Source organism: Alosa alosa, chromosome 6, assembly GCF_017589495.1.
Source record: "Alosa alosa isolate M-15738 ecotype Scorff River chromosome 6, AALO_Geno_1.1, whole genome shotgun sequence".
In the NCBI taxonomy this organism is placed as follows: domain Eukaryota; kingdom Metazoa; phylum Chordata; class Actinopteri; order Clupeiformes; family Clupeidae; genus Alosa; species Alosa alosa.
The window spans coordinates 9,490,368-9,509,146 of NC_063194.1; the positions used below are offsets into that span (position 1 = coordinate 9,490,368).

At 48.2% G+C, this 18,779-nt stretch overlaps 1 protein-coding gene across 2 annotated transcripts; it reads right to left on the reverse strand.

Annotated features, from left to right (window-relative positions):
* Positions 1–571: 571 nt before the first annotated feature.
* On the reverse strand, positions 572–17,726 carry abtb1 (ankyrin repeat and BTB (POZ) domain containing 1). Of its 2 annotated transcripts, XM_048246848.1 has the most exons (13): positions 17,449–17,726; positions 16,746–16,808; positions 16,417–16,472; positions 16,157–16,301; positions 15,380–15,539; positions 15,227–15,272; positions 14,782–14,898; positions 14,325–14,437; positions 13,928–14,026; positions 13,651–13,818; positions 13,125–13,325; positions 1,758–1,980; positions 572–1,596 (listed from the first exon to the last, which is right to left on the reverse strand). In XM_048246848.1, the coding sequence occupies exons 1-12, from the start codon at positions 17,502–17,504 to the stop codon at positions 1,774–1,776; spliced, it is 1,431 nt and encodes a 476-aa protein (XP_048102805.1). In that variant the 5' UTR covers positions 17,505–17,726; the 3' UTR covers positions 572–1,596; positions 1,758–1,773. The 2 variants fall into 2 exon arrangements, with proteins under 2 accessions (XP_048102805.1, XP_048102804.1); XM_048246847.1 differs by lacking the exon at positions 572–1,596 and having other exon boundaries at positions 1,721–1,980.
* Positions 17,727–18,779: the final 1,053 nt, after the last annotated feature.

Genomic DNA, 18,779 nt, shown 5'->3' on the forward strand with positions numbered 1-18,779 from the left:
GAGGCTCTCATGAGACAAAAGCCTTGTTAGAGTGACTTAGTGTATGAAACAGCTGCTTTTTTTCCATCCCACTATATACAGTGAGTGAGACCCAAGGGGAGATAATGAGAAGGGCACAGACATAACAAGATTTTGAGAGAGATTTCATAAATCCACAATATGATCTTTGGAATAGGACGGTGATAGAACTGACATTCAGCAAAACTACACATAGCCTATTCCCCTATTTTCATGTCATATCATGAACGCATTTGTATTTGTATTTATTCACAATATTTTAAAGCATTTTGCTGATAAAAAAATAGTCAGAGTAAGTACATCACACCAGCTGTGGGCAATGATATCACTGTTGTACCTCAACTATGTAGATTAGATTTTTTTTCATGATCCAGGATTTTTCCAGGTTTTCCCTTCCATTGTCCTCTCGGTACTGGTAGCATACTGAGACAGCACCACCGTGTGGCAGAAGACAGGAAAGACACGTCCTCTTGCACCAGTTTCTCACAAAGCTGACAAAACAACCCCTGAGAAAGAGGTCAAACCTAAATAAAATCAGAGCCCATAAATCATCTTTAACAATTTTACATCTGTTTATTTCTTGTGTTAAATCAGAGTCCAGCTAGCTTTATGGAAGCTTTATACTTATAAAGTACTTATATAAATATGTAGCTGACAATCTTAAGCAGCACTGCACCCTGTTAGATTGTGACTACAGACCAAAAACACATTGTGGCAAGATTTGAATATCTGCTATGCTCATCATAAAAAAGTTATGATGTGATATTCTCCTGCCTGTCACTCACCTAACCCTGTATGTCATATTAGTCCATCACCAAACACTCAGAGATCAGCTCAAGCGTGACTAAGCAGGTGTGTCATGTTAAGAGTATGGAAGAGGATACATAAGGAATGTTACTGTAAAATAATATTGACGTACGTTTCAGTATCATATACATCTCTTAAAAGGTCAACAAATCAAAGTTTTGCTTTCCAGGTAGGAGCTGCCTATTACTTAACGCTGTTATAACCTCCTTGCAAATTTTTTTAGTAGCATTTAAAATAAAACACAGATGTTACAAGAGGAGTTGGTGATGGCTGGTGTTTTACGGCACTTACAAAATCTATGTAAAACGAGAGAAAATAATCTAATATTCGTGGAGAAATCTTTCCTAAGTAAAAACTAAAGTAAACCAATGAGCACCAGTTACTTGGTATTATTGTCCAACATATTGTCCATGTGGGGAATATATCCCCCTCACCTTTTACAATCTGTGTGTGTATTTCATATGACTTTGATATGCAAATATCTTGCATAATATCAGTGGATATAAAGTGAATGCTCTTCAGAGATCAGGTTATTTTTTGTTGTTTTTGAGTTCATAAAGCATGTGTGTTCACATTCTGTTAATCATTTATTAGCCTTGGGCTGGCGAGGGAACACCCCTTCCCTCCCTGCCTGTCCTGCTTGCCACTAACTAATCAGTGGACTCTATGAGCCACACTCAATCTAAAATGTTCCGGAAAACATTTCATTCAAGCCCAGTCAGACCTGTGTCAACTCTGCACCACACCTCTCTCCACTTCTAGCCTTCTCTCCATTTCTCGCTCTCCTTCCCTCCATTTTTTTTTTCTCTCTCTCTCTCTCTCTCTCTCTCTCTCTCTCTCTCTCTCTCTCTCTCTCTCTCTCTCTCTCTCTCTCTCTCTCTCTCTCTCTCTCTCTCTCTCTCTCTCTCTCTCTCTCTCTCTCTCTCTCTCTCTCTCTCTCTCTCTCTCTCAGCACTCAAGGCCAATGTTGACAAGCAGGAGTTCCAGGGCGGTGAGTTTCTGCTGGGCCTCCTCGATGGCGCTGTATGTCTGGACGTTGCTGCTGATGTGGAAGCGGATCTCGTCCACCAGTGGGATGGAGTCGGTCTCCTGACGAGCCTCCACAGCCCCCGCGTCCTCTTGGATTAGTTCAGCAAACTCTGGACGCTCGACCAGCTGCAGACATGTGTACACACACACACACACACACACACGTAATAAGCTTTGATTCTGATTCTCTTACTCACTCACTTACATTTTTTCCATTTATAATTAAAATGTGATATAAAGTTGACATGTTGCATTTACACACTTATTCACAGACTGTAGTAGGCTCATATTTTACTGACATACCAAAGTGGATTCTTAGTTAGTAAAAACACTATAGCATATTATTTATTGTTTTCCATAATTTCTGAATTGCACAACGACCATTCTTTCTTCTACAGATAGTAAAGATTTCTCATCAATTCTGAGATGTATACACACTGTGATGTCACGAGAGGCTGCGTCCTGGAGGGGCGCTACATTCCCCTGAGATGGCTGCAGTCACGGACAGCTTTGGCTCCATCTGCTGGTGGAGTTGGAAACTCCACCCCTCAACACACGCGATCCCAACACACCTGAGACCGATCAGGGCCTGATGAGCCGAAGGGCTTTTTAAGGCGCAGAGACACAGTTGGTGTCAGAGTGGGGTTTGGGAGACAAGCTCCAAGTTGTGCTCTCAGAGAAGCTACAGACCGTCGAAGTAGCACTTTCCACGTGAAGTACTTGAAGACTGGAATACTTACCTGAAGACTGGAATACTTACCGCTAGGGATGGGCAGAACGAGGCTTTGTGAAACAACGAAACGTTCGAAGCAATTGCGCCGGAATGTGTCGAGGTTTCGAAACAATCCGACACACGTAACTCCATGGTGACATCTAGTGGCCAATTTTGCTAACATCACATTTTGACCGTGAAGCACAACTGCTTCAGACGAAGAATATAAATAGCCAACATGGAACATAAGATTTAGATCCCACAGCCACGATGGTTCAGTGGTTAACACACTTGCATTCGGCCGGAGCGGCCGGTGTTCGACTCCTGCTGGTGCTTAGAAATTTCAGACTAGTATATCGTTCAGTAACTAGAACATTTTTATATCTGCCAGTTAGATGTTTTGTTATTTCAGTTTCATAGTACATTATCCTTTGGAATATGCTGGAGAGGAAAATGCTACAATGGTTTTAAAATGTAGGCTATGCTTATGGCCCAGGATTTTTTTTTGGAACATGTTGTAGGGAAATAAAGGATACATGTGAAGCAGGTTAGACTAATCAGGTACAACATGGGGGAAAAAAATTTATGTCAACATACATTTTTATTATAACAGTTGTTCTGCCGTCTTGGCATTTAATCTGTTTCTTGTTTTTGAATAAACCTCCCCAGCCTTGGAAAAAATTCTTTCACAAGGCACACTTGTTGCTGGCATGCACAAATATTTTTTTGCCATCACAGTTAGGTTTGGATAAACCACTCTCCTCTCCTGCCAGTATTTCAAAGGGTCAGCTGTTCTTGAAATAAAGGCATCAGTCATATATTTTTTTTTTACTTCTGCTACTATCTAAATATTAACGCACTAGACTATATCTATCTAAACTATCGCTCACTGTCTGTCTAGCCTGTCAATTAATCTATATCACTAACCTATCAATCACAAGTGCACTATAAATCGCTATATCTTTATATGTCTCTATGTCGCTATATCTCTCAAAATCTCTCTCTCACAAAAACCCACAAAGATAGGATGTGTTTTGAATGACTTTTAAGCATTCTGGGACTTTGTAATTTAGATCAAACAGGTGTTTACTCGGGTAATTGGCTCATTTGCCCAGCAAGTGGTGCCACCTGTCCAAACCAAATTGAAACACCACGAAGCCTCACTAAGCCATGGTCACGTGACATGGGCATTTTGAACCACACTTCGAAACACTGTTCGAAACACGACACTGTTTCGGAAGCTCGACACTGTTTCGAAACGTCAGCTTCGAGCGTCACATCCCTACCTACCGCTGGATTGGCCATGGGCTGCGGCGCTGACTAAAGTAAGGCTGAAGACCGGTTTCCAAGAAGATATTTTCCTGAGGGAATGGGGCTATGATTTCACGTTTGAAAAGACATTAGGTTTTGACTGTTGAAAGATCAACCTTATCCTTAGTTACCCTTTTGAACTTGGCATACCTTTTTGTTAATTCCCAAGAACTTTATTAAAAACCTTCGTTGTGTTATAACCTTGTGTCCTTGCACTGCTGAACTGTCCCGCTGAGAGCCGTGTAGCCTCTCATGATATCACATATGGTGGAGAATGCGGGCAGAGTTCAAACGCTAATAGTGCATGTCAGAGGAGGACACTGAACAGTTGATATCCCAATTTTCCGTAGACCTCCCACAAAACAAAATGGAGGCCATTTTGAAAGCCCTGGTGGCTGGCCAGCAAGCCCAGACGCAAGCGACCGTGGCTCTCTTGGAGGAGCAAGAGGAACTGCAATTGCAGAGATAGTTGGCCGTTCGTAATGTCCGCCCAATAAGGGCGAGTGATTTTATATCTAAGATGGGGGCCACAGATGACGTTGAGGCGTACCTGCACGCCTTTGAAGCTACAGCCACTAGGGAAGCGTGGCCCAAGGTACAGTGGGTTGGACTGTTAGCCCCTTTCTGTGGGGGGGGAATCGCCAGTGCTGTCCGGGACCTGGCCTCTGACAGGGCTGACTGACTATGATGCACTGAAGGCGGAGATCCTCAGCAGAAGTGGGCTCACCAAGTTTGCTTGGCATGGCCCAGGCGTTTCCACAGCTGGACCTTTCAACCAGACCAAAAGCCTCCTCGTGCACAGATGCACGAACTTGTCCAGGATCACGGAAAATGGCTGGACCCGAGAAGAGTACGGCAGCTGCAGTAGTGGAGGCCGCTGTGGTGGACAAGTACTACGGGCCCCCTGCCTTTATGAGGCTTAAACGCTCATCAGTCAACAGGCCTTGACGACAGTGGACCCTAACCGTGGAAGCTGTGGAAAGGTACCAGGCCACAGCAGAGATGTTTCGGGCTTCCAAGAAAAGAGCCCCAGAGTGCGTCCCCACACAGACGGGAGGAGCCTGGCCAAAGAACCCCAACCCAGCCACTTCAGGAGCTGTCCAGGCTCCAGGGGGAGCCAGAGACCAGCCGGCACCAGGAAGAGGGACACCGGGAGGAGTGAAACCCGACAGTGTTGCCGGTGTGGGGAGATGGGACACATCTCCTGGCAGTGTGGGAAACCGCAGATGAGCCTATGCCCACTGCTGAGTCCTCCAGCTCACCACCCCGCCCACCTTTTTTTTAGCCCATTTCGGAGTGGGGTCAGATGGCGATAGAATCCACGACCACCTGCCCGGTGACTGTGAATCACCATGATGTGGAAGCTCTGCTAGATTCCGTAGCCGGGTCACCCTGGTGCGTGGGATCTGGTGGATTCATCGTGTCTGACCCCAGGAAAGTCCTCACGGTTTCCTGTGTCCATGGAGACACCAGAGACTACCCCACCACTGAACTCGCAATGACCACCACCAGGGGAACCATCCTCAAGACGGCGGGGGTGGTTGATTCCCTACCTGTTCCTGTCCTAATTGGACGAGACTGCCCAGCCTTTCACCCACTGTGGGAGGGAGACTCAGGGAGAGGCTGACCGAGTACCTCCCGGGCGAGGAGAGAGGTAAGACGATCCTGAGAATACGCAAGTACAACCCTCAGAACTCCACTCACTCCAGCCTGTGCTCTTGCAGGGATGGCAGGTGTCCAGGCTGATTCAGAGACTGGTCCAGACACAGCGGAAGAGAACATGGTCCCAGGAAGTGCTCCCACCCTCCAGCGAGGAAGACGCCAAGGCACCAAAGAGCTTCCCCTCTCACAGGCCAGTATGGTACAGCCCAGTTACAAGATCCCACTCTTACAAATGCTTTGAAAAATGTGCAGGTGATGGAGGGAGTGGTGCTAGGGGATCGGACAAGCCCTACCTACCCCCATTTTGCAGTAAACCGGGGGTTAGTGTATCAGGTGGTATGGAAAAATGGTGAGGTGCATGAACAGCTCCTCATACCACAGCCCCCACCGGACCACCCGTGCCTCAACCTAGCACACACCCACCAGCTAGGGGAACTCACTAGGGGTAGAAAAGACTAAAGAAAGAATCTTGGCGACGCTTCTTTTGGCCAGGAGTGCACAAAGAGATCGAGAACTACTGTCGTGGTTGCCCTGAGTGTCAGCGGGTGGCGCCAAAGCCCACATATAGAAGAAACCCGGTCATTCCCTTGCCCATTATCGAGACCCCGTTTGAGAGGATTGGACTGGACATCGTTGGGCCCTTACCGAAGAGTTCCAGGGGACATCAGCACGTTCTGGTCATCCTGGACTATGCAACCCGATATCCTGAGGCCATCCCGCTGAGGAAGGCTACATCCAAACAAATCGCCAAGGAGTTGTTCCTTCTGGTCAACTAGTCTGGGGCTCCCGGAGAGATATTGACAGACAAAGGGAGTCCATTCATGTCCAAGGTGATGAAAGAACTCTGTGCTCTGCTGAAGATCAAACAGCTGAGAAAAGCGATCAGTCTACCACCCCAGACAGACGAGGGCTGGTTGAACGCTAACAAAACCCTAAAATCCATGCTCTTGAAGGCGTCGGGGGAGATGGGGCGCAACTGGGATCCTGCTGCTACCGTACCTACTGTTTCTTGATCAGAGAGAGGTACCTCAGTGGAGTCTCGGGGTTTTCACCCCTTTGAGCTCTTGCTCTTACAGACCCGAGGACTGCTGGACATTGCCAAGGAGGGCCAGGGAGGAGCAACTGATGCCACGACAGGGACCCTGATCGAGCATGTCGGGGACCATGAGGGGGGAGAGAATGAAGGCTGTCTATCCCATGATGCGGAACACATGGAGACTGCTCAACGGCAACAGCAAACCTCCCTACAATAGATCTGCTCAACCCAGAGTTTAAGCCGGAGACCGAAAGTGCTGGTCCTGGTGCCAACCGTGGAATGCAAATTCACAGCAGCCTGGCAAGGGGCCATATGTGAGGTCATTGAACGTGTGGGGAGAGGTAAACTACAAGGTGAGGCAAACCCTGATAAAGAGCCTGAACAGATTTACCATGTTAACCTTTTAAAGAAGTGGCACGCCCAGGGAGGCGTTGTTCAATGTCCTGCCCCCACAGGGCAAGGAACCAGGGGAGAAATAGGTCCAGGTGGGTCCAAGCCTGTCCCCACATCAACGGCAGATGGCCCTGGGTTGGTGGATCGCAACCAGATGTCTTCTCCTCCCCTACCTGGGCACACAAGGTGGTCAACATGAGATCCGCACCATGCCTGGCTTAAAGCAGTGAAACCAGCGTCCTTACCGTGCGGGAGGCCCGCCAAAAGTGGTTATTCAGGGGAGGAGGTAAGGAAAGATGCTGGAGCTGGGGGGTGATCAAGAGTCCCCAAAGTGCCTGGGCAAGTCCCATTGTCCTGGTCCCCAAAACCAGGCAAGGGTCCAGCACGATTTTGTAATGACTATTGGAAGTTAAATGAAGTGTCTGGAGTTTGATGCATACCCCCATGCCTGCGTGTTGATGACTTGATAGACTCGCTTGGGGCATGCTCGCTTCCTAACCACTCTTGACCTCACCAAGGCTACTGAGCGGGTGCCCTGACCGGTCCGAAGGAGAAGACGGCCTTTACCACACCAGGGGCTCTACCAGTATACCGGCTCCCGCTTTGGTCTCCGCGGGCTTGCCTTCGCTCGACCTGAAGCAAGTCCTGTGTTCCAGTCCGATCCTGGTGGCGGGACTTCAAGAAGGACTTCATTGTCCAGGCGATGCCTGGAGGTGGGTCTGGGTGCTGTAATCGCCCAGGCACATGACGGTGAGGGAACATCCCGTTCTCTACCTCCTGCCGAAGCTACTTCCAAGGGAGAAGAACTATTCCACTGTGGAAAAGGAATGCCCCTGTAACCTGGGCCTGGAATCCCTGCGGTTCTACCTCCTGGAGACGACCGGTTTCTGGTGGTGTCTGATCATGCCTCTACAGTGGATGGCCAGGAACCGAGATAACAGTAGGGTTACCAGATGGTTTGAGCTTGCAAGCGTTTAACTTTTCTGTTGTTCTGGGGCTGGCAAGCGCCCATGACAATCTTGGGATACCCTCTCCCGGTATGACGCCAGCCTTCGCCTCCTTCACTTGACAGACGTCAGGTCTCGGGGGATGTGATGTCACGAGAGGCTCGCGTCCTGGAGGGGCTACATTCCCCTGAATGGCTGCAGTCGCGGACAGCTTGGCTCCATCTGCTGGTGGAGTTGGAAACTCCACCACGAGATCCCAACACACCTGAGACCGATCAGGGCGGATGAACCCACGAGGAGCTTTTAAAGAGCATGAGAGACATAGTTGGTGTCCAGAGTGGGGTTTTGGGAGACAAACTCCAAAGTTGTGCTCTCAGAGGGTTACAGACCCGTCAGTAGCACTTTCCCGCGTGGAAGTGCCAGAAGACTGGAATGCCTTGCAGCTGGATTGGCCATGGGCTGTGGCTGACTAAAGTAAAGGCTGAAGACCGGTTTCCAAGAAAGATTTTTCCTGGGGAATGGGACTATGATTTCCGTTTGAAGAGACATTAAGTTTTGACTGTTGAAAGATCAACCTTATCCTTAGTTACCCTTTTGAACTTGGCATACCCAGCACTAGGTTAATTTCAAGAACTTTATTAAAACCTTCGTTGTGTTATAACCTTGTGTCCTTGCACTGCTTTGAACTGTCCCGCTGAGCGCCGTGTGGCCTCTCCCATGATATCACATATGGTGGAGAATGCGGTGGGGATTCAAACGCTAATAGTGCATGTCAGAGGGAGGACACTGAACAGTTGATATCAATTTTCCGTAGACCTCCCACAAAAACAAATGGAGGCCATTTTGAAAGCCCTGGTGGCTGGCCAGCAAGCCCAGGCATGGCGGCCGTGGCTCTCTTGGAGGAGCAAGAGGAACTGCAATTGCAGAGATAGTTGGCCGTTAAGTAATGTCAGCCCAATAAGGCCGAGGTGATTTATATCTAAGATGGGAGCCACAACCGATGGCGTTGGTACCTGCCGCATTGAAGCTACAGCCACTACTGAGGCGTGGCCCAAAAGGTACAGTGGGTTGGACTGTTAGCCCCTTTCTGTGGAATGCGCCAGAATGCTGTCGGGACCTGGCCTCTGACAGGCTGACTGACTATGATGCACTGGGCGGAGATCCTCAGCAATTGGGCTCACCAAGTTTGGCATGGCCCAAGCGTTTCCACAGCTGGACCTTTCAACCAGACCAGCCTCCTCGTGCACAGATGCGAACTTGTCGGATCGCGGAAATGGCTGGACCGGAGGATACGACGCTGCGGTAGTGGAGGCCGTTGTGAATGGACAAGTACCACGGGCCCTGCCTTATGGTGAAAGCGGCTCATCAGTCAACAGGCCTTGAGGCAGTGGACCCTAACCGTGGAAGCTGTGGAAGGTACCAGGCCACAGCAGAGATGTTTCGGGCTTCAGAAAAGAGCCCCAGAGTCGTCCCGCCACAGGCGGGAGAGCCGTCCAAAGAACTAACCCAGCCACTTCAGGAGCTGTCCAGGCTCCAGGGGGAGCCAGAGACCAGCCCGGCACCAGGAGAGGACACGGGGAGAGTGAAACCCGACAGTGTTACGGTGTGGGGAGATGGGACACATCTCCCTGGCAGTGTGGGAAACGGCAGATGAGCCTATGCCCACTGCTGAGTCCTCAGCTCACCACCGCCCACCTTTTTGCTTAAGGGAGTGGGAGTGTGATGTAAGCCCAAGAGCGACCCCACCTGCCGGTGACTGTGAATCACCATGATGTGGAAGCTCTGCTAGATTCCCGATGCCCGGGTCACCCTGGTGCGTGGGATCTGGTGGATTCATGTGTCTGACCCCAGGGAAAGTCCTCAGGTTTCCTGTGTCCATGGGAGACACCAGAGACTACCCACCACTGAACTTCATGGCCACCACCAGGGGAACCATCTCAAGGCGGCGGGGGTGGTTGATTCCCTTCCTGTTCCTGTCCTAATTGGGCCAGAGACTGCCCAGCCTTTCACCACTGTGGAGGGAGACTCAGGAGAGGCTGACCCGAGTACCTGAGGCGGAGAGGTAAGGCATTATCCTGAGAATGCATAATACAACCCTCAGAACTCCACTCCTCCAGCCTGTGCTCTTGCAGGGATGGCAGGTGTCAGGCTGATTCAGAGACTGGTCAGACACAGCGGAAGAACATGGTCCCAGGAAGTGCTCCAATCTCAGCGAGGAAAGGCGTCCAAGGCACCAAAAAGAGCTTCCCCCTCTCACAGGCCAGTATGGTACAGCCCAGTTACAAGATCCCACTCTTACAAATGCTTTGAAAAAATGTGCAGGTGATGGAGGGAGGTGGTGCTAGGGGATGGGACAAGCCCTACCTACCCCCATTTTGCAGTAAACCGGGGTTAGTGTATCCAGGTGGTATGGAAAAATGGTGAGGTGCATGAACAGCTCCTCATACCACAGCCCACCCGGGCCACCGTACTCAACCTAGCACACCCACCACTAGAACTCACCTAGGGGTAGAAAAGACTAAAGAAAGAATCTTCGCGGCTTCTTTTTTGGCTAGGAGTGCACAAAGAGATGAGAACTACTGTCGTGGTTGCCTGAGTGTGTCAGGGTGGCAAAAGCCATATAGAAGAAACCGGTCATTCCCTTGCCCATTATCGGGGCCCGTTTGGGGAGAGTTGGACTGGACATCGTTGGGCCCTTACCGAAGAGTTCAGGGGGACATCGAGTGCGTTCTGGTCATCCCTGGACTATGCAACCCGATATCCTGGGAGCCATCCATGAGGAAGGCTACATCAAAACAAATGTGGGGGTTGTTCCTTCTGTCCCAACTAGTCTGGGGCTCCCGAAGGAGATATTGACAGACCAAAGGGGAGTCCATTCATGTCCAAGGTGATGAAAGAACTCTGTGCTCTGCTGAAGATCAAACAGCTGAGAGCGTCAGTCTACCACCCCCAGACAGGCAGACTGGTTGAGCGTTTTAACAAAACCCTAAAATCCATGCTGGGAAGGCGATCCGGGAAGATGAGAGCAACTGGGATCAACTGCTACCGTACCTACTGTTTTGCGATGAGAGAGGTACCTCCAATAGATCTCACGGGTTTTCACCCTTTGAGCTCTTGCTTTCTTACAGACCCGAGGACTGCTGGACATTGCCAAAAGGAGGCCGGGAGAACAACTTTCGATGCCCGACAGGGACCCTGATCGAGCATGTGGGGCCATGAGGGGAGAGAATGAAGGCTGTCTATCCCATGATGCGTGAACACATGGAGACTGCTCAGCGGCAACAGCAAGCCTCCTACAATAGATCTGCTCAACCCAGAGTTTAAGCCCGGAGACCGAGTGCTGGTCTAGTGCCAACCGTGGAATGCAAATTCCTGGCAACCTGGCAAAGGGCCATATGAGGTCATTGAACGTGGGAGAGGTAAACTACAAGGTGAGGCAACCTGATAAAGAGCCTGAGCAGATTTACCATGTTAACCTTTTAAAGAAATTGTACGCCAGGGAGGCGTTGTTCAGCTGTCTACCCCCACAGAGACCAAGGAACCAGGAGAGAATAGGTCCAGGTGGGTCCAAGCCTGTCCCCACATCAACGGCAGATGGCCCTGGGTTGGTGGATGCTAACGAGATGTCTTCTCCTCCCTACCTGGGCACACAAGGTGGTCCAACATGAGATCCGCACCATGCCTGGCAAGCGGTAAAACCAGCGTCCTTACAGCGTGCGGAGGCCGTAAAGTGGTTATTCAGGAGGAGGTAAGGAAGATGCTGGAGCTGGGGGTGTCGAAGGAGTCCCCAAAGTGCCTGGGCAAGTCCCATTGTCCTGGTCCCCAAACCAGGCGGGTCAGTGCGATTTTGTAATGACTATTGGAAGTTAAATGAAGTGTCGGAGGTTTGATGCATACCCCATGCCTCGTGTTGATGACTTGATAGACTCCTTGGGGCATGCTGGCTTCCTAACCACTCTTGACCTCACCAAGGCTACTGGCAGGTGCCCCTGACCCGAGTCCCGAAGGAGAAGGCGGCCTTTACCACACCAGGGGGCTCTACCAGTATACCGGCTCCCGTTTGGTCTCCAGCGGGCCTGCCTTCGTCGACCTGAAGCAAGTCCTGTGTTCCAGTCCGATCCTGGTGGCCTTGGACTTCAAGAAAGGACTTCATTGTCCAAGCGGATGCTTGGAGGTGGGTCTGGGTGCTGTACTTTCGCCCAGGCACATGGCAGTGAGAACATCCGTTCTCTACCTCAGCCGGAAGCTACTTCCAAGGGAGAAAAGAACTATTCCACTGTGGAAAAGGAATGCCTAGCTGTAACCTGGGCCCTGGAATCCCTAGGTTCTACCTCCTGGGGCTGGCGGTTTCACGGTGGTGTCTGATCATGCCCCTCTACAGTGGATGGCCAGGAACCCGGGGAGACTAACAGTAGAGGTTACCAGATGGTTTTGAGCTTGCAGCGTTTAACTTTCTGTTGTTCACAGGGCTGGCAACGGCGGCAATCTGGGATGCCCTCTCCCGGCCCGGCCTTCTTCGCCTCCCCTTCACCCGGCGGGGCGTGGTCTGAGGGAGGGATGTGTGATGTCCCGCGAGAGGCTGCGTCCTGGAGGCGCTACATTCCCCCTGAGATGGCTGCAGTCACGGACAGCTTTGGCTCCATCTGCTGGTGGAGTTGGAAACTCCCACGAGATCCCCAACACACCTGAGACCCGATCAGGGCGGATGAGCGAAGGGCTTTTAAAGCGCAGGGACATAGTTGGTGTCAGAGTGGGGTTTGGGAGACAAGCTCCAAGTTGTGCTCTCAGAGAAGTTACAGACCGTCGAAGTAGCACTTTCCACGTGAAGTACTTGAAGACTGGAATACTTACCGCTGGATTGGCCATGGGCTGCGGCGCTGACTAAAGTAAGGCTGAAGACCGGTTTCCAAGAAGATATTTTCCTGAGGGAATGGGACTATGATTTCACGTTTGAAGAGACATTAAGTTTTGACTGTTGAAAGATCAACCTTATCCTTAGTTACCCTTTTGAACTTGGCATACCTTTTCGTTAATTTCCAAGAACTTTATTAAAAACCTTCGTTGTGTTATAACCTTGTGTCCTTGCACTGCTGAACTGTCCCGCTGAGAGCCGTGTAGCCTCTCATGATATCACAACACACACACACACACACACACACAGCCAGACAGACAGACAAGCAGATGAACAGACAGACACAGAGATACCTACCCTCTCGATGATCTTAGCCATGTACTCCGTGCAAAGGTCCTCCAGGCGGGAGAGGTTGAAGAGGCGCGCGCTCCTCCACACGTGCATCACGTTGTCCTCGCTCAGCAGCGACGCCAGGCTCTTCCCACACAGGCGCTTCAGGCCCGGCAGCAGGTACATGTCAGCCACCCACAGCACCTCGTACACGTTCTCCTGGGACAGCTGCACTCACAGCAGGGCACAGAGAGCATCACTGGCCCTGTTCCACTGTCTACTGACAGAGCAAAGCGCTAACAGCAAGGTTGTGGCTCTGCTAGAGAATGCATGCTAATACAACTCTGCAAATCCCTTTGCATATAGGCATCTGCTTAATGACTATGTACATATATTGACAGATGCAGTGGTCATTCCTAGCTAAGGTCTCCTCTGCACTGTAGCTTAAATGTAGCTTATTGCTGTAAGTCACTTTGGACAAAAGCATCTGCCAAATCAATAAATGAAAATGTAATATCTAAACTACATGACACAATATTTAAGGGATATCTACCTCTGTGTCATCGCTGTAGATATAGTACAGTATTTTGGTGAAGAGTTCATGGGAGATGTTGTGCAAAGTGATGACTGGGATGTGAGGGGCCGAAGGCAGCGTCTCCCCCTCGCTGAAATGATCTTCCAATAAGGCCTTAAAATAGTCACTGCGGCCACAGAAAAAAGGCTGGAAATGGACACACACACACAGAAACAGAGCTCCATTATTAGTTAATAAATATTTAATCAGTTATTTCTGATGACTGCTGACAGAAAACAACAACATCTGTACCCACTTTGTGACACAGGAAGTGATAGCCTTCGACTTGGAAGCATATATCTGGATAACTTGGGAAGTTGTCGGTTTTATCAAATGGAAGCTCACCAAATCCAACCTGCAAGGAGACACAAGATCAATGAAATACTCAAATGCTCTCACTGAACTGTAGTGTTAAATTTAAACCATCTTCAGGATAACTCTCCACTTAGGATTCAGAGTTTCTTCACCAGTTTCTTCACCATCCACCAGGCACACTGCACACTGTCCATATTGACGATGACCATCATTCTACATTCTAATGAACTTTGTACTCAAATGAAGAAAGAATGTGTGAGTAATCAACCCATGGGAATCTCAATGAGGGGTTTGAGCAGAGTAATGTCTGGGACGTGGCTGTGGTGCGGAGAGCTCACCCTGAGTTCAGCCGGCAGAGAACAGTCAGCCAGCTGGGCCATGTCATCCTGGAGCTGACAGCCATGAGGATCCAGAGTCAAAACCTTCACACAGGTACCTGGCTTAGAGGAAACTGAGAGAGAGAGACAGAGAGAGAAGGCACTTCAACTACAGTGATACATTTTATACCCATAACATTTTTCACAACATGCCATATTTCTTTAGTTTATTAGGTTTGAGGTCATTATTGCATTAAGAGATTACACTAAAATGTCAGAAATTAATTTTGATCAAAATAATAATATACTAATACACAATGATTGTTGCTGTTTTACAGTTTTGCATTATGAATCCATCAATTAATCCATCAATCAATCAATCAATCAATCAATAAATCAATTAATCATTCAATCAAATCAGACTTTACAGTAGATAACACGTTATGTGCAAAACAGAAACAACAGAGAAGAATCTTACCAAAGTCATACACCTGCTTGCACTTTGCCTCCAGTTCCTCGATAAGATCTCCCATCTTACACTGCTTAGCCAGCCGCTTCAAATCATCCACATAGCTCACATCAATGTCCAAACGACCTTAAAACACACACACACACACACACACACACACACACACACGTAAATTCAAATACACTCAGTTACACACACACACACACATTCAAATACTCTAAGTTGCGCACACACACACACAAACTCAAATGCACTAGTGTACTAGTTCAGGGTTGCAGTGCTTTTCTTTCAGAATGATGGAAACCTACAGTAGAGGTTTTAGTCTTCCTTATATGTGGCTTGAGGATTAAATGTAGGCTACTGTGATACGGAATCCTTGCACACATTTGATGGCTGTTAAGTACTGTACTGTAGATGGTACACTGTATAAGGTACAGTGACACTATGGACTTACCTGTGTAAAAATACTGCAAGAGGGCTGCAAAGGCAGCAGGGTTTATCTACATAAGGGAAAGAGAAAGAGAAATTTGAGGATGAGTGTGGAATGAATATATTAGCTTATATGGACATCATGCTAAGAGGGAAGTCATAAGGCTTCATTGCTGACCAGTGGGTGTTTGAGGGCGATCATAGTCTTTCCCTTCCACTTGGTCTGGAACATGTGTGTGAAGTACTCGGATCGAGAACCCAGCACACAGCGGTGAGCTCGGAATGTCTCCCCATGGACCAGAAACACCACGTCACTGAAGGGGCCCTGCTCCAACAACCTGGACACAACAAAGAGCTTCTGTTCACATCCGCAAGAACTTGGCACTAACCATGTAGTCGTGTTTTCTATAGCATATTCGTTAACCTGTCGTTCTTTGAACTCTTTAAAAATGTTGGGATATGTCTGTGAAGTGTTTAGCCAAGTTCCATGCGTAGCCTACTGCTTTTAAATTACTTTGAAACATATTTTACAAACAGCCCTCTGTGTACCTGATGACTTGCCTTCACTATTCGCGATGTATACGAAATAGTTCCAGATTTCACCTTTTGTTTTATCCACGCGCACTCACTCACTCAGAGCTGCCTGCTTGACACGCCCACTTGCCTAGATGCGTGCAAGGAGCAGTGAGAGCAGCCGTTCACACAGACAAAGAATGTTATTATTTTAATAAAGTATCGATTATAAAAACGTCGCAAATCGTTTTTTGCGTGAAGGCATCGTGATACCTTTTTAGTATCGATACACCGTGCAACACTAGTGTGTGTGTGTGTGTGTGTGTGTGTGTGTGTGTGTGTGTGTGTGTGTGTGTGTGTGAGAGAGAGAGAGAGAGAGAGATAGATAGAGAGATAGAGAAAGGGAATGAAAGTGTATATGTGAGCGTGGAAGTAGCCTTACGTGTGCAGGAAGTGGTCATAATAGTCCCGTTGCATGGCCTTTGCTGTGATGCGCTTGTACTCCTTCAGCAGGCGGCGTATGGGGTCACTCAGGGATCCATACAGACATCTCTCTCCGTCAAACGTGTTGGCCTCACACTTAGCCCCTTTACATACAGAGGGACCAGAGCCAGGTGTTACGGAGAGGGGAGAGGGGGCGTGGTGATGACAAACAGGAAGAAGGGGAACAGAGGGGAGGAGATCACGAGAGAAAAGACTTACCATTGGCCAACAGATACTGCACCAGCTCCTCGTGTCCACACAGACAAGCATAATACCTGCAGGAAAACCAGTCCACACCCACACACACACACACACACACACACACACGCAAACACACCCACACACAACATCTCCTTAACAGCACTGTTGATGCATACTTTGTGTTGAGGAAGAGCACACTAAAGTGCATATTTGATAGATTGGTGTGGTATGATTAAGAGTGGGCAGAGAAAGTGTGTACTTATGGAAATGTTCTTATTTGTATAAATCCAGGTGTTGAAGGAATGGCCTGTGTGTAAAAGCAGACATTTAACTAGGGCAAAACTTACAGAGGTGTGCTGTCCCATTTGTCTCTGACATTCAGTTCCACATCTCTCTGTTCAACCAGGTGTCTGAGAATGTAAAACATTCCGCTTTACAGTAGGCATGTTGCAACCATTCTGACCTAAACGAACACCTGGAGAATTCTATCTGTGCATGGTGTTTACTTCTCTGAAGTTCCACACATGGACAAAAATCAGCCCCAACCAAAGCTAACTGCATGCTTCTGTGAAACTTGAGAAGTGTTGATTTTCTGTCACACTCAGATGTTCAAGGCCTGAAAACTGAACGACTATTGTGTGTAATAGGCTATAGCCTACACATATACACACACCAACACACAACAAAAGGTGGGTGTGGTCAGCTGTGGTCCAGTTAGGGTCAACCAGTGTTAAGTCTGTTAGACCATCCACTTAATACCTAAATACATTTCAGAAATTCGTGATAGCAAAACCAAGCCCTTGAAACTTCCATGCGTATCTGACGTTAAAAGTCTTAGCTGTCAACACATAACGAATGTTTCTAGACATTGCAACTAGTTTCTAGACATTGTAACTAGGTTGAGCTGATTGCGTGACTTCGCAGCGATACACCATGGTTGAGGTCACTTTTTAGAATGCTGTCTCAAGTGGCATTAAAAGACTGTAGTGCACAACACGAAAAGTCAGGACGTCGTCACACATTTCCAACAAACAGACTGTTTGCACGTACCTCACTCTAGAAATGTCGCCCTTCCTGCAGCTTGTAAACAAATCGGCAGCGTCCATCTCCTTTGAGGATTTAAGGCTCTGAAATGCATTGAAACGGCCTGTCCGTTAGACAGGGATGTATTAAGGGGCAAGAGGCGAACTGCTCACAAAACACAGACGATCGACCTCTCTCTCGAGACTGATTACAGAGGACCTGTCAAAAAGTTGGGTCAAGAGCGTTCCTCTGAAAGTAAACAAGGGGACAGAGATATCTCTAGACGTCACATCGTTTCTTCCTCGTTGATTACAGACTTTTTATGAATGTAGCGCCTCCCAGTGTTGTGGTGGTTAACAGAGGTGCGTACATCATTTCTGTCAGTTGCAAGGGTGCATGTGCGCATACTACTGCATATGGTGAAAGGCTACCCCTATTTGGAAGAAAGTCCCAAGTACATCTCGTCGAGGGCCTTCTTAGTCACATCACTTTTCTTCCCTATTATTATTACGCTTCTGTCATTGAAGTCAATGGCAGCCCATAGAACCATCTGGTAAAAAGTTGTGAAATTTGGCACACTGATTGATGACAGTGCCATGATTAACTTCACCAAGTTTCATGCCGGCACCTAGAGCGCTCTAGCACCACCAACAGGCCAAATTTGGAAGTAGGTTCACGCACGTAACTTTTGTCCAGTTGACCCGATTGTCAAAAATTAGGTATCTATGAATCCTTGGACCTTTGGAATCCTTGGACCAAGAGGTTTCACGCCTCACATAGTTTGTCCGATTTTCAAGAAACTTAGTACATATGATCTTCAGACCAAGCCGAACAAAAGCTATCGAACAGATTTTTCCAATTCAAAGCCGCCAAACAGGAAGTGAGCTCATATAGCAACCCAATTAATCTATAACCAAACTTAGTACATGGAGTCACTCATGACCCCATTAGGAGGACACTCAAGACATTTGGTGACCTTTGACCTCTAGGATCTGCTGCAATTAGCAGAAATGCACTTTGGCTTACAACGTATTTGGAATTAATACTTAGTGTATTTTAATACTGTTCAGACTGAGACATAGATATGTCTGATTTTTGAAGCCATATTACTAGTGGTGTCTGGTAATACTGTTGGATGTCCTTAGGCCGACCCAACTCATCGTAATCGATTTGGCCGTCATATTAGATTCAATCAAAAACACTAAAAAGTTTTCACAGGTTACAAAATTTCATCTGATCTTCACCAAAATTGGCACAGACCATGTTCTGACCATGCCTGACAGAAGCCTTGCTTTTTGTAGCCATATCTAAAACCGTTAAGTAAGCCAGTAACAGTCAATTGAAATTGAAGGGGAAGC